The sequence below is a fragment of the Anoplopoma fimbria genome, chromosome 12, assembly GCF_027596085.1.
Source record: "Anoplopoma fimbria isolate UVic2021 breed Golden Eagle Sablefish chromosome 12, Afim_UVic_2022, whole genome shotgun sequence".
In the NCBI taxonomy this organism is placed as follows: domain Eukaryota; kingdom Metazoa; phylum Chordata; class Actinopteri; order Perciformes; family Anoplopomatidae; genus Anoplopoma; species Anoplopoma fimbria.
In genome coordinates this window covers 18,868,560-18,881,967 of record NC_072460.1, presented here as the reverse complement: position 1 = coordinate 18,881,967, position 13,408 = coordinate 18,868,560, and the positions used below count along the sequence as shown (strand labels likewise).

The 13,408-nt window shown below is 38.3% G+C and overlaps 1 protein-coding gene across 1 annotated transcript; it reads left to right on the top strand.

The window, feature by feature from the left end:
- Nucleotides 1–443: 443 nt before the first annotated feature.
- Nucleotides 444–10,901, top strand: marchf9 (membrane-associated ring finger (C3HC4) 9). Its single transcript, XM_054609064.1, has 4 exons — nt 444–779; nt 7,642–7,797; nt 9,759–9,951; nt 10,570–10,901. Exons 1-4 carry the CDS (start codon nt 444–446, stop codon nt 10,899–10,901), a joined length of 1,017 nt encoding a protein of 338 aa, XP_054465039.1.
- The last annotated feature ends 2,507 nt before the right edge of the window (nt 10,902–13,408 follow it).

Sequence of the window (13,408 nt, the reverse complement as noted above, 5' to 3'; positions counted from 1 at the left end):
AGAAGAAAAAAAAAAAAGGTGTCTTTTTTGGAGAAAAATGGACCGTGGAAATCAAAACCTGTGCAAGTTGTAGTGTTTTTGTTCCCGAGGTGCGGTGGGAGATGCGTTTACCGAGCTGTTTGAGGAATGGATATTGAAAGAGTGTGTCGGCCAGCTGAAAGGGAAAATCTTTCATCCGCATTGGCTTAGACACACATGCCATCAGTGGGGCGAGAGCCTTTATTTCTCTGGTTTTTCCAATTGATAGGCTGTTTGTGGCATTGATGGAAATATTACAATAACAATTAACATATTGGGTGTATGGGGGGAAAAAATGTGATAATAATAGAAATAATAATAAAAATAGTAATAATAATACTAATAATAATAATAATAGAGGGAGAGGTGACAAAAAACACTTCATTCATTAATTCCAGTCTGGCGGATTCTTTATGTAGCCAAACATGTTCAAATATCGGATCCGCATGTTTTTTAATGAACTGAAAGTCCTGGTGTTTATGCGATCCGATTCGAGACAGTCCGGCTCAGACACAGAGAGACGGTCCACCACCACCATGCGAGGTCTGGGGATGGGCGGCTGCGGTTGGCCGCCTTTTGTCGACTGCCATTCCCGGGACGACGAGGAGGAGTACTACGGCAGCGACCCGCGGCCCCGGAGCCTGGCGTTTGAGGACAAGGAGCCCAAGCTGCAAGTGGGCCTGGACGCCGTGTCTCTGGCCAGCACCGCCAGCAGCCTGCGGACCCCCCAGTGCCGGATCTGTTTCCAAGGCCCAGAGCAGGTAGACATGTGATGCTGGAGCCTGGTCCCGTGGATCAGACAGGCTGTTGTGTTTTCTGTGCTTCTAAATGTGCTGCTGAGCCTTTGTGCTGCTGTGGAGAACCATTTCACTTTGCATGAGAGCAGGATTTTATTTATTTTTTTCCTCCAGGAAGTGGTCATATTTTAAGTTCTTTAGTGTAAACTGCCATTTTGATTTTTTTTTTTTTGTTGTTGTAGCAAATCAAAAAAGTGTGTATCTCTCATTCAGAGGATTTTACAACCATCCTGTCCCCCCTGCCCCCCTCTCTCTCTCTTCCTCTTTCTTCTCAACCACCTTCACACTCAAGTACCTCCTTTAGGATGAAACCAAGATTTTAATTATGTAAAAATAGTCAAATTAGTTTCACGCATAGGGCTTTAAATCGGCACACTCTCACTCACTAAACCCTGGATTTAGAAGCAAATATTTTCCTTTTTTTTTTCTTCTTTTGATTGCTCAGTGATGTGGTTGACTAAATAACACTGTTTTCATAGCTAAGCTAATCAGTGGCGGAGAGAGGCAGCAGTTCCCACACATCTGAAATCCGGCCAGCATAGCAACAAAGAAAGTTAGCCAATTAGGTCTGCAGGATGACAAATAGAGTGAGAGGGACTGAATATGCATGAGTCACAAACATTTTGTAAATGTAAATCAACTGTCCCCTGTCCGCATGTGTCACAGAACAGGATGATCAGCTAATGAATCTTGTGACGATCATTGTTCCGGGCCAGACAATGGTGTTGACTGTGACGTTAAATAACAAGTTAGACGAATTTGTCATCCTTTTTTTTTGTTATCTATTTCTACTCTTTTCTCTCTCTCCTCCTCCTCCACCTCCTCTCTGCTTAATTTTTTTCCCAGAGCCCCAAACACAATAATAAGTAAATGCATCTTCTTTTGGTCTCTGGCCAAATGTCTATCTCACCAGATGTGCAGAAACCTGTGCCGCCTGGCTTAGCAGGTAGTCTTGAAGCCTGAGATAATTAGAAACACTGTAAATCCTGTAGAAGCACAGATGGATATTACCATTTAGTCACTTATAGGCGTATAGGCCTAGTGTCATTACAGCCCACGTGCTAATTTATGACATCTGCCTTAGAGTTTCTATTGTGGGACATAGTAAATCTGAGAGCCACGGGACAGAGTATGAATCAGTTTAAGCTTGTTTGGGATACGAAGCCTTTTGAAGTTTCAGTCGGGGATCAACCCCAGGTGGCTGTCTTGCCCACTCAAAGGTCCTCCTGTAATAAAAGGTTCATGTTTGGGACTTTATGCTCTCCGGCAAGGTGACTCATCGTGCAACATGGCTCTGAGCTGCCTCTTTTAGCTACAGACAAAGAGAAAGCAAACAAAGAACTGAGGGGAAACCCTGAGACTACACTACTACATCATAACTTATTTTCTTTTTCTGCACTCAAAGTGCCTTATACATCCTTGGGTGCAAGATGTGGGGTGTGAGGTGTGTGTCACGTTTGACATTTTATTGTTATTTCATTATTCAGTCAGGTCTCAACAGGGGCCGGAATCATGTCGCTGTCAGCGGGGCCAATTACCTACAGACATAATCACCCTGCTCTGTGGGCTGCATTGAGTATGAATCCTTATTAACTGTCTGTCAAAGGTGTCAGTGTGTGTCGACGTACAGTAGCTCTGGATTCACAGAAGCCTGCTGGAGGGGCTGGCCGTGTTATGCTTGCATGGAGAGAGGCTACTGCCATGATGGAGTGAGGAGGGGTGGAGGTTGAAGTGGTGGTGGTGGTGGTGGTGATCACCCCTGCCTGCCCTTTTCACTTGCAGAGCCCAACAGCGTATTTCCACAGTGACACACAGTCTGCAGCTCAGGGGGGCCACAAGTTATTGTCTAAAGGTTACAGCTGAGGAGTAAAACCATTTTCTTAGTCACAGAAGTGACACACGAAATTAACACCTTCATGCTCTGTGAAGTGGCCTTGAGGGGACAAACCCACGCCAGATAAACTGAGCAGGAAGTGTGTGTGTGTGTGTGTGTGTGTGTGTGTGTGTGTGTGTGTGTGTGTGTGTGTGTGTGTGTGTGTGTGTGTGTGTGTGTGTGTGTGTGTGTGTGTGTCTGCCCTGATGCATCTCATCCCTCTGTGCCATTGAGCTCCATTGATGTCCAAGACTGATTTAAAACACAAGTCCTCTAAATTAAACGGCAAAGTACACCGTTTATTTGTGCAACAACACATAGAAACATTTTCTGATTTGATGCCCCGATAAACGATTTGTTAGAAAAAGTACTCGGATATTATATTTAAGTGAAAGTAGCAAAACTACAGTGTAAAAGTCCTGCATTCAAAAATCTTAAGTAAAAGAACAAAAGTATTTCTTTTTACGTAATATATTTGAGAGAAAAGTAAAAGTACTCATTATGAAGAATTTCATTGATGTATGCAGTTACTGATGCATTAATGTGTTCATCACTTAAATGTTGCAGCTGGTAAAGGTGGAGCTATGCTTTTAATTTTTTTAATAAACTGCTGGGTAGCTTATTCCATAATTTATTAGTTGATTTATTGTGTTAATAAATCTAAATCTGTAAAGTAACTAAAAATATCAAATAATTGTAGTGGAGGAAAAAGCACTATATTGGCCTCTGAAATTACATTACATTACATTACATTACAGTCATTTAGATCCAGTCAGAATGTATTCAACATAAAAGAGAACTGTAAGTGCATCTCCTTTCTTAAACAAGCAGAAGTCAGAATTAGCATAAAATGGAAATTCAAGAAAAGCAGAAAGACCTCAAAATTACTCTATAACAGTACTTGGGTTAATTACTTTCCACTACTGTCATCAACAGGACAATGAAAAATGTTATAGAAGGTTCAAGGTTTGGTTAGGTTTAGTAAAACCATTGTAAAACTAAGTAGTTCATTGAGTTCAGTGAACCTTCATTGCCCTAGCTAAAAGAAACAGATGACCGTAAGTAGGAAATGAGAAATGAACAGTGACCTCTTAAATGTTTTGTTGAAACGTTCACTGAATTTTCTTTTGCCGGCCGAATAACTCACGAGAGTACCAAATGTTGATCAATCCACTGCTGAAAATAGTCCCCAAATACACTTCCTCCTGTTTGAGGAACGTTTGACAGAAACTACAGTGACCAGCTGTTTTAGGAAATAATTTTACTCTCAAAAATAAAATAAACATTTTGAAAGATTTTCAGTTGGAGCCGTGTCGTTGGTTTCTTTAGAATAACAAAAAAAATAGAAAACCTCCATCTTCATCCCTTAAAATGAAGTAGGTTAGTGTAAATTGTGATGATGCTTTACAGTCGACTTCACTGTTTTGTTCAAACACAGTGTAACTCCACACGTTCTAGTTTATGTGATCATCAGTACATCCTGCTAGTCCAGATGTGACCTTCATGTCCCTTTCTGTTGTTTTTTTATTTTTTATTATTGTTTGTTGCCTTCAGGTGGAGGGGTTCACTCTCAAATGGGAGAAACTGTAAATTGAAAAGTCACATTACAAATATATATATAGGCCTTCAATGTGTGTGTGTGTGTGTGTGTGTGTGTGTGTGTGTGTGTGTGTGTGTGTGTGTGTGTGTGTGTGTGTGTGTGTGTGTGTGTGTGTGTGTGTGTGTTGTAATACTTCTATCTTTAGTCAGTTGCTGTTGGATTTCATCAATTTGATTTGATTCAGTTCAGTTTCATAGCTTTTTTAATTTGCCCAGCAGGATCTTGAATATGAAAGTATAAATGTAAACCCTTAGTTAATTAGAAAAAAAACCTTTGCAAATCATTATTAGTATTACTTTAGAAGAAAAACATTCAACTTTGATTCTGCTAGATTTAACTGTACAGTCATTTTTGCATTGACCTCATTTGCAGAATTTATTTTACTGCATGAAGCTCAAAACAAGGTTTGATTTGTTGCAGGTTGTTCTGGAGATGCAACATTTTCTTCTTATTTGACTTCAGTACATCAAAAAAACATCTTTCACACCCTCAGTTTGGTTTCCTGAAACTAAATGTACATCCTGTGATCTGTGAGCAGGCCGATCGATATATGTGAAGATCAAACAAAGCTCCCCAAGAATTTGAGTGTTGAACCTTATTTTGGGACGAATTCAGAAAACACTTTGAAGTTTTTTTTAATGTAAATAACATGAGTTTTTATTTAATACTTGATAGTGATGATTGGACGCTTGTGCTGAGAAAGTCCTTTTCTAAAATATGGTGTTTCTTACTCATCGAGTAGCTGCATAAATTGTTCCTCTTTGGATGACACATTCATTTAGACAAAAATATCACATTTTATGCTTAAACGGCTTCTGTTGGAGGTGACGGTTTAAAATCATAATCACAGCTTTTAAAGGTCTTTGTTTTTATTTTGCTCTAGTTGATCGTGACATTAACGTCCTCATACAAGCTGGAAAATGTTTTTCTCACACACGCACACTTTCCATCAACAGCGTGACATTTTAGAATTGTTTGCTTTCATATGTTTTTTATTTAGTTTCCCATATACGTCTGACCTTCTCTGTGTTATCTTTATAATGTCAGCAGGCAAGTTATTTTAAAGTTTATGAGTGGCATGTGGCTCATCTGCTAAATCCAATCTTTTATGCGGCGGGACACTTGAATACTTTTATTATAAGTGGGAAGGTCAAACGAGCCAGATGGGGGACCGACAGAGTGCAGGCAGACAGGAAAAAGAAATGAAGCATTATTTGTGTCAACGGAGTCCTCTGTTGCATAAAATCTGTTTTGATTACACTGGTAGTCCTCTGCTACTTCAGCTGTTATTGTTGGGAAGTAAAGTAATGTAATTACTTGTTTTCGGTAACAGTAATTTAAAGGATCATCATTTTTAATTAAGTAATTGGATTACAGCTAATAATCCCAATAATGCTCTGTTTAACTTAGTTTTTTTGTCTTACTGGGAATTTGGTGGAAGGTTGATATCTGAAGCTCTATAATTACCAAGTGATATGTTGTTTGTTTAATTCCAACAAAAATTGACAATAAAATCAACAGGGTGTTTTTGTGTTGTATGTTGGACTATTTTAGTGACTTCCTGGAGTTTTGTCAGAGAGACGAGATGTACATCTACATGTTAATTTGTAGGCTTTAGAGATGCAGGTGGGCAGGTTTTGTTATCTGTGGACAGGCTAGCTGTTTCCCCCTGCTTTTAGTCTTTATGCTAGGCTAAGCTAACTGACTCCAGCTTCATATTTTTAACGGACAGACGTCCGAGTTATATCAATCTTCTTATCTAACTCTCAACAGGAAAGCGAAATATCCAAGACATTTGGTCCATATTTTACACATAAGTGCAGTTTACAAACAGTAAATGCTTTTCAAAAATTCAACACCACTGAAGTGAACTCACCCAAAAGTCAAAATGTATGTTTTTAGTCTGCGAGATGGAAGTTTGCAAAGAGCTCACTCAGAGTTTGTGTGAATCGTGGTGAGCTCGTCTCCCCTTCACCTGTCAGGTTTTGAAAGCCCCACCGCTCCCTGCTGTTGTTGAGCTAACGTGCCCCTCCGCCAACAGATTCACCAACAATCCACACTGATATACCCACCACTGGTGTTCTAAAAGCTTTCATTAATTTGTGATGCATGGGTTTGGTTTTTGTTTTTTCTCTTTTCATTAAGTAGGAACTTTGCCAACCTCTGAGGCAAAACATGCCAACAAATTTGAAGCCTTCTGACAAAATGGATGTTTGACGCTGAGCGGTGATGACAGCCTGAATGTGGTCATCCTTTATGTGGCGAAAATGCCAACACGCTTCAAGTGCGGGAGTGGTGCCGAAGAGACACTAACCTGTTTCTTGGAGACTGTACCAAAATGATTAGATAGAACGGGGGGGATCAGTAAAGAAAGAGGGTAATTTTTTATAAATGCTTGAAGCAGAGATCATTTTTATTCTTACCTAGTATTCGTATTTTAATTTAGTCATTCCTTGTGATATTTATTACATTAATATTTCCATAAGCAGAGGAACCAATATGGCCGATTTGCCTACATGTGGATCTTACCGTGATAGATCTTATCTCTTGCAGATCTGCATTAGAATGAAATGTACCATATAAAGTTAACCTCAAATGTTGGTTCAGCACCACACATTTGTTCAGTGTTGAGAGATGAAGCATACATAATCTAAGATATGATCTAATTTAATCTTTTCCTGCATTTTCAGTTGAACTCACAAACTTAATCATCCGCTATTTCACAGTTAAACGAATTGTAACCAAAAAACTTTTAGCTTTGTTTTAATGTATCACTTTACATATAAAACCAAATCCACTTACAAAACAAGAACTTGAGAGGAGCTGGATTATTTGGTTAAAGGAATGCATCATTTGTTTGCCTTCATTTTCAATTAATGTGTATTGGTAGCGCACATTATGAAAAATAATATTAGATTAAGATGGGGGTTTCAAAGTCTGAGACTGTGGGCCTCCCCTCAAACAAATCATGGAAAAGGTCTGGCATCGATCTTCTCATCTAACTCTCCAAGAAAGTGAACTTAAACAAGCTTGATGTCATATTATTTACAGTTACAGAGGGTGTTGGGAGGGACCAAAGATAATATGAATAATTAATGGGGATTTTAAAAAGTGAATAGTTCAGCCCTCGTCCCATCTACACTACATTTTATACTGTCCCTTAGAATAGACACAATCTTTTTGTATTTAAAGCAGCATCTCTGTTTGTATTTTTACTTGCAGGTCTCTAAATTAAAAATAAATCCTTTTGTTTCACTTGCAGGAATGCGATCAGAAAATATGTTTAGAAAATATCAAAACAATATTTGTTTTTCCCTGAATTCATCATGCTGTTTTCCTCGTCTGTCCTGCAGGGCGAGCTGCTGAGCCCCTGCCGCTGTGACGGCTCAGTGCGCTGCACCCATCAGCCGTGCCTCATCCGCTGGATCAGCGAGAGGGGATCCTGGAGCTGTGAGCTCTGCTACTTCAAGTACCAGGTCCTGGCTATCAGCACCAAGAACCCTCTGCAGGTAACGTGAAGGGAATCTGCAGCACGAACACACACCAACAAAACTGTGGAGAAATGATTATAATACAAAGAAAAACTCATTTTGGGGAAAATACGGCTTCACACTCCCCTCTTGGATAATTAATCTGGCAGAGCTGAAAAGCAGCATATAAATAATTCAATTCAAATAGATCATTCTGCATAATAATTCATTTACTTTTGGTACTCTAAGTATTTGTTGATGCTGATACTTCTGTACTTTTACAGGAGTAACATTTTAAACGTAGTGCTTACTTGTAACAGAGTTTTTCCACACTGTGGAACAGTATCTGTACTTTTAATAAAAGGTGTAGTTCGTAGTGTTTGGCGACATCTAGCGGGGAGGTTGTAGATTTCAACCAACTGAAACTTCTCCCGTTTGCTAAGCGTGTAGGAGAACTACTGTGGCCGATGCGAAAACACTAAAGCGTGAATTCTTTAGACATTTTTATTTTTATGTAAATATAAACGGCTCATTATAAGATAACAAAAGCACAATGATTCTTATTTTCGGGTAATTATACACAAAAAAACGTACATTTCTGCCAATAGATCTGCCTAAATGCTGCGCACTGTTCCTTTAAGTGAAAGATCTGAGAACCCTGATTTCTGATAAGAATTCACTAAAGCGCTGATACTGTGCCCGTCCAGATGAATTAGTAACTCTTTGCTAGAACAAATCTCAGGCCGTCGCTGTGGTGTGAGGACTGTTTGCCATATTGTGCTGACACATTTTCCCTCTGCGTCACTGTCCTTCTGCCCTCCTTTTCAGAGGCGGCCAATGACTCTAAAACCTATTGAGAAGATGCCATGTATGTGTTTGTGTGTGTGTGTTTGTGTGTGTTTGACATATTTGTTAATGCGTGTATTCATCATGGACTCATATGGTGATTTCTCTCATTGGTGATATCTAACGTTATGGAAACGGTACTTATTCAAGTACTGCACTTATGTACAATATATAGTACAGTACGGTATTTCCATTTTACAACATATCAGACATAAATAAAATTACTTTTTACTCCACTACATTTACCAGCTATAGTTACTTTCTACTTTACAGATTAAGATTTTAAATGAAAACAAATTAACCATGCTATTTACAGATTAAAGTAGTTGTTCTTATGATCTCTCAGTACTTTTGGGGGGGTACATGGGAATATTGTGGAGTACTTCAACTCATTTGAAGATATATCTTAAATTATTGATTTGATTCTAAAAGTTTCGAGAGGTCGAAATAGTCAATTAAAATGAATGGATACGTGTTTTAAATAGTGAGCTAAAACAGGATTAACATTTGAAATAATAATTGGATATGAATTAATTAAGTTTTTAATTGTGTCATGCATATAATAACAAGACACCATAAGTTTAAACAAGCCAGGAACAGAATACAGCTTACACATTTTGAGGTTGAGAAAGACTCGACTTGAAGCACTTTGTAAACCTTGTTTTTAAAAGGTGCTATATAAATAAAGTTATTATTATTATTATTATTAACTATAAAGTAGTTAAAACTAGCTCAACCATTGAATTATTAATATTTTCAGAGATATTCAATGGCAGAAAAAAGATTTGGAATAAAATCAATTAATAAAAGTTAATAGAATGTATAATATACCTTCATATCGTACATAGCTGTAATTGTGTGTATAAATGGCGACGTCATACTTTCTTTAGAACCATGAGCTGTTATATAATAGATTTATAGCTGAGTTTGTGCTTAAAAATGTGGGCATGTGGAGTAAGGACAGTTTAAAAGGTGCTGACAAAGACAAAAATGAATGCATAGAACAAAGAAATAACCTTGACTTTGGACAGGATTTTGAATGCAGAAGTTTTACTTGTAGCCTTTGTTTACATTGTTCTGTTGGTATTTTACATAATTCAAAAATCTGAGTTCTTCCTCCACCACTCATTTAGACATTTTTTCTTCTCCTCCAGTGGCAGGCCATTTCTCTGACGGTGATAGAGAAGGTGCAGATAGCGGCCATCATTCTGGGCTCCCTTTTCCTCATCGCCAGCATCTCCTGGCTCATCTGGTCCTCCCTCAGCCCCTCGGCCAAGTGGCAACGTCAGGACCTGCTCTTCCAAATCTGCTATGGCATGTACGGCTTCATGGATATCGTGTGCATAGGTAAAAGGACAACTTTGACACCAAGATACGAACACATAAAATCACACGGCAGTATTACATGAAAAGCTTTGGCAGCAGCAGTTACAGACGAATTGTATAAGAATATCACATGAGAAGTTGGGCGTAGTAGAAGGTTTGGGTTCCAGAGCACGAAGGGATACATTATGCAACAAGAACACAAAAGTGTATTAATAAACATAGGTTGCATTATGCAAGGACAAACTAAAAAACATGTATTCAGTTCACATTCTGTTGGTTGTTAAGGTCAAACAAAATTACACAGAAACCAAACTAAATAAGCAGATTGTGCAAAACTAGGAAGATGACAACTTCACTATAAAAGCATTTTTTTAAGATGTCGCAGAGAACAAGAGACTCTGTTTTCTTTGAACCAACCTGGCTGTCTGTTCTTGTGAGTTGCCCGTGTAAGACAACACTGAGAACAGATGGCATCAGATATCAGCACCGTGTTTTTATTGCCAACTGTCTAGCACAGACGAGATGGAACGTTCTTACCTGTTATGAGGCTGGTTGCAGACCCTTTTAAGCACAGTATCTGAAGTAAAGCAGAGGGGATTCATTCAGGCACCGTCCTTTACTCTTCTTCTTTCTGCCCAGGCCTCATCATCCACGAGGGGTCATCAGTGTATCGGATCTTCAAACGATGGCAGGCCGTCAATCAGCAGTGGAAAGTACTGAACTATGAGAAGTCAAAGGACTTGGGCGACCCGCTGAGTTCGAGCAGCAAGACGGGGAACCGTGGCTCTCGGGGTAACCCTCACGGTCTGGCCAGCAGCAGCAGTGGGCGACAGAGCAGGAGGTTAAGAACTATTCTGAACCACCACTGCGGATACACCATCTTGCACATCCTAAGCCAACTGCGGCCCAACGACCCTCGGATCAGCGCCGCCGCCAACCGGGAGGTGGTGATGAGGGTGACCACCGTATGAGTCGGATCGGTATTTTTCTGAGGGGATAGACCTGGTCCTTGTGTCCAGATGTAAATGGGAGGACGGACTCATGGACCTTATATTAAATACTACAGACTCACGTAGGCCACAGGAGTCCTGTAAAGGAGCCCAGTGATGCCACATCAACAGACACTTGAGGATTTTTTCCTCATGTTTCGTACAACAAAAGGACGCCAGACGCTCCTTTTCAATAATTAATGATGAAAATAATGATGCATTAAAAGACATAGAAATGTGTGGAGGGAAAAAAAAGTGTAAACAGGCTTTATAACTGAATCCAAGATGGTGAGACGTTTTTTCCAGTTCAATATCAGGATGCACAGACATTTCTCTTTGATTTGATCCTCTTGGTTTGATTTGTATCTATTTCTTTTTTTGTTTTGTTTTTTACTCACTTTGATTTTGTACGGCTGTATGATTTTAGAGGAAATCATGTAACTCCATACATGCCAGACATTTCCAGACAACTATGTATAATGATCTTAAAATTTCTACAAAGACAACCGATGCTGGTAAATAGACCGAAAACTGAAACAAACCAACATGAGGGCAAACAAAGAGGTGACAACTGAATCAATAAGTCATTACAAGTAAAAAAAAAAAAAAAAAAAAAAGAAAAGAAAAGAAAAAATAATAAAAAAAGAAATCAGTAAGATTTCAGTGACACTTAACCTTTCTGCAATAACAATACGTATGTACATTTCACAGGGAATTTTGCATGGGTATATAATTTTATTCTTCATCACATAACATAAGCACATGACAAATTTGCTCTATTTCCAATGGTGCTTGCCAAAATAAACACTTTAGAAACATCTGATTTCATTGCACCAACTTTTTGTCAACATGACAAATGGCAGTGTGTTACAGCTATTTCAGCTAAAATACAGATTGTTGCTGCTGTGTGCTGATTCAGATTTGATAATAAGTAAACTATTGGATTAAACATGGGGATCAGATGATCTCTTACTACTAAGTTTCACTCCGTCTCTTCTTTACTCCACCTGCAGCTGAAAGCATGCATGGTCTGGTCCGATGTGTTGTTGTTGTTTTTTTTGTGTAAATGTAGTTTGTGGGAAACACAATGGGACATCCTTTATTGTCAATGATTATTTTCATTTATTAACTTGTTTAAACTGACTAAAACTCTTCCTGACTGCAGGTTAATTAAAATCATTGGCCAGCCGATCCGTTGAGATGATATGATCAGTAGAGCTGCTACAAAAAGTGAATTAATGAATTAGCAGATTGACAGAAATTTAATTGGGGACTATTTTGATAATCAAATAATCCCTTTTTAAGCAAAAATTGGGATTATTTGCTGTTGTTTATCTGTTTTGAACCACTTTAAATTGAATATTTTGGGCTTTCGGACCAGACAAAAACAAAAGACACTGTGATGGCTGTATTTCACTATTTTCTGACGGTTTACAGACTAAACGATTATATTATTAATTGGGAAACTATTAAGCAGAATAATATATGGTGTAAATTATCATAAGTGGCAGCCCTAGTTCAATTTCAAAACTTTGATTCCAAGTATCTTTCAAGTGTCTAATATTAAAAGAAAACAAGTATTCAAGTTTCTAATATGTAATTGTCATTTTCAGATAAATCCAGACCAAAATTCACGTGAACATATTGGCTCCAAAGGATAATCAACCAAACCTGAATAAAACTGATCAGACATCTAATGAGTCATATTTAAGACTCTTACAGTTTGGATGGAACGGTTTTCAGGAGAATTGCTTCATGGATTACTGTGATAACATATAGGAGGGAGTGATACAGAAATCAAAAATAACTTTTGAGTATTTTTCTTTTTACAAAATGCATACAACTAAATTATACAGTAAAAAAGGGGCTGTATTATTTAGTGTTACCAAATATTTTAGCAAAAAATCGAATTAATTACAATACCATCATTATAAATGTACTTTTAAAACCACTGATACATTATTACTTGTTATAAGATAGATTACAAGAATACAAGAATACAGTTGATAGCATAAGTGATAAAGTATTGTCAGACAAGCTCTCTCTAGACACACAAAAATATCCCCACAACAAAATATCAGTAATTTATTAATTATATACCCAAAGGAGGTCCAAAGAGGGCATGTTCACTCTCTTTTTCATAGGACAGCAAGCTCCATAGTAATGTAAGCATGGCAACATGCTCGAGACATTTCGCTCAACACCACAAATGTCAGCCTCTGGTGGAGCTAAAGGAAAAGTCATTGTCAAATCAGATTATTTGTTGTTTATTTCAAACCTTGACATCAATGTATAACTGAAATGTAGTACAACAAAATATCGGTTGGTATTTGTCTCCACCCAGTGGCTGTTCCTGCTCTGGTCACACACTCCTTCAATAGGAAACCAGATCTTTTCTCTGCAGGACATGAAAAACAGAAACACACCCCTTAATGGTGCTAGAGGTTGATGTAAATACCTTCAGCAGGAGAGAGCTGGAAATCACAACA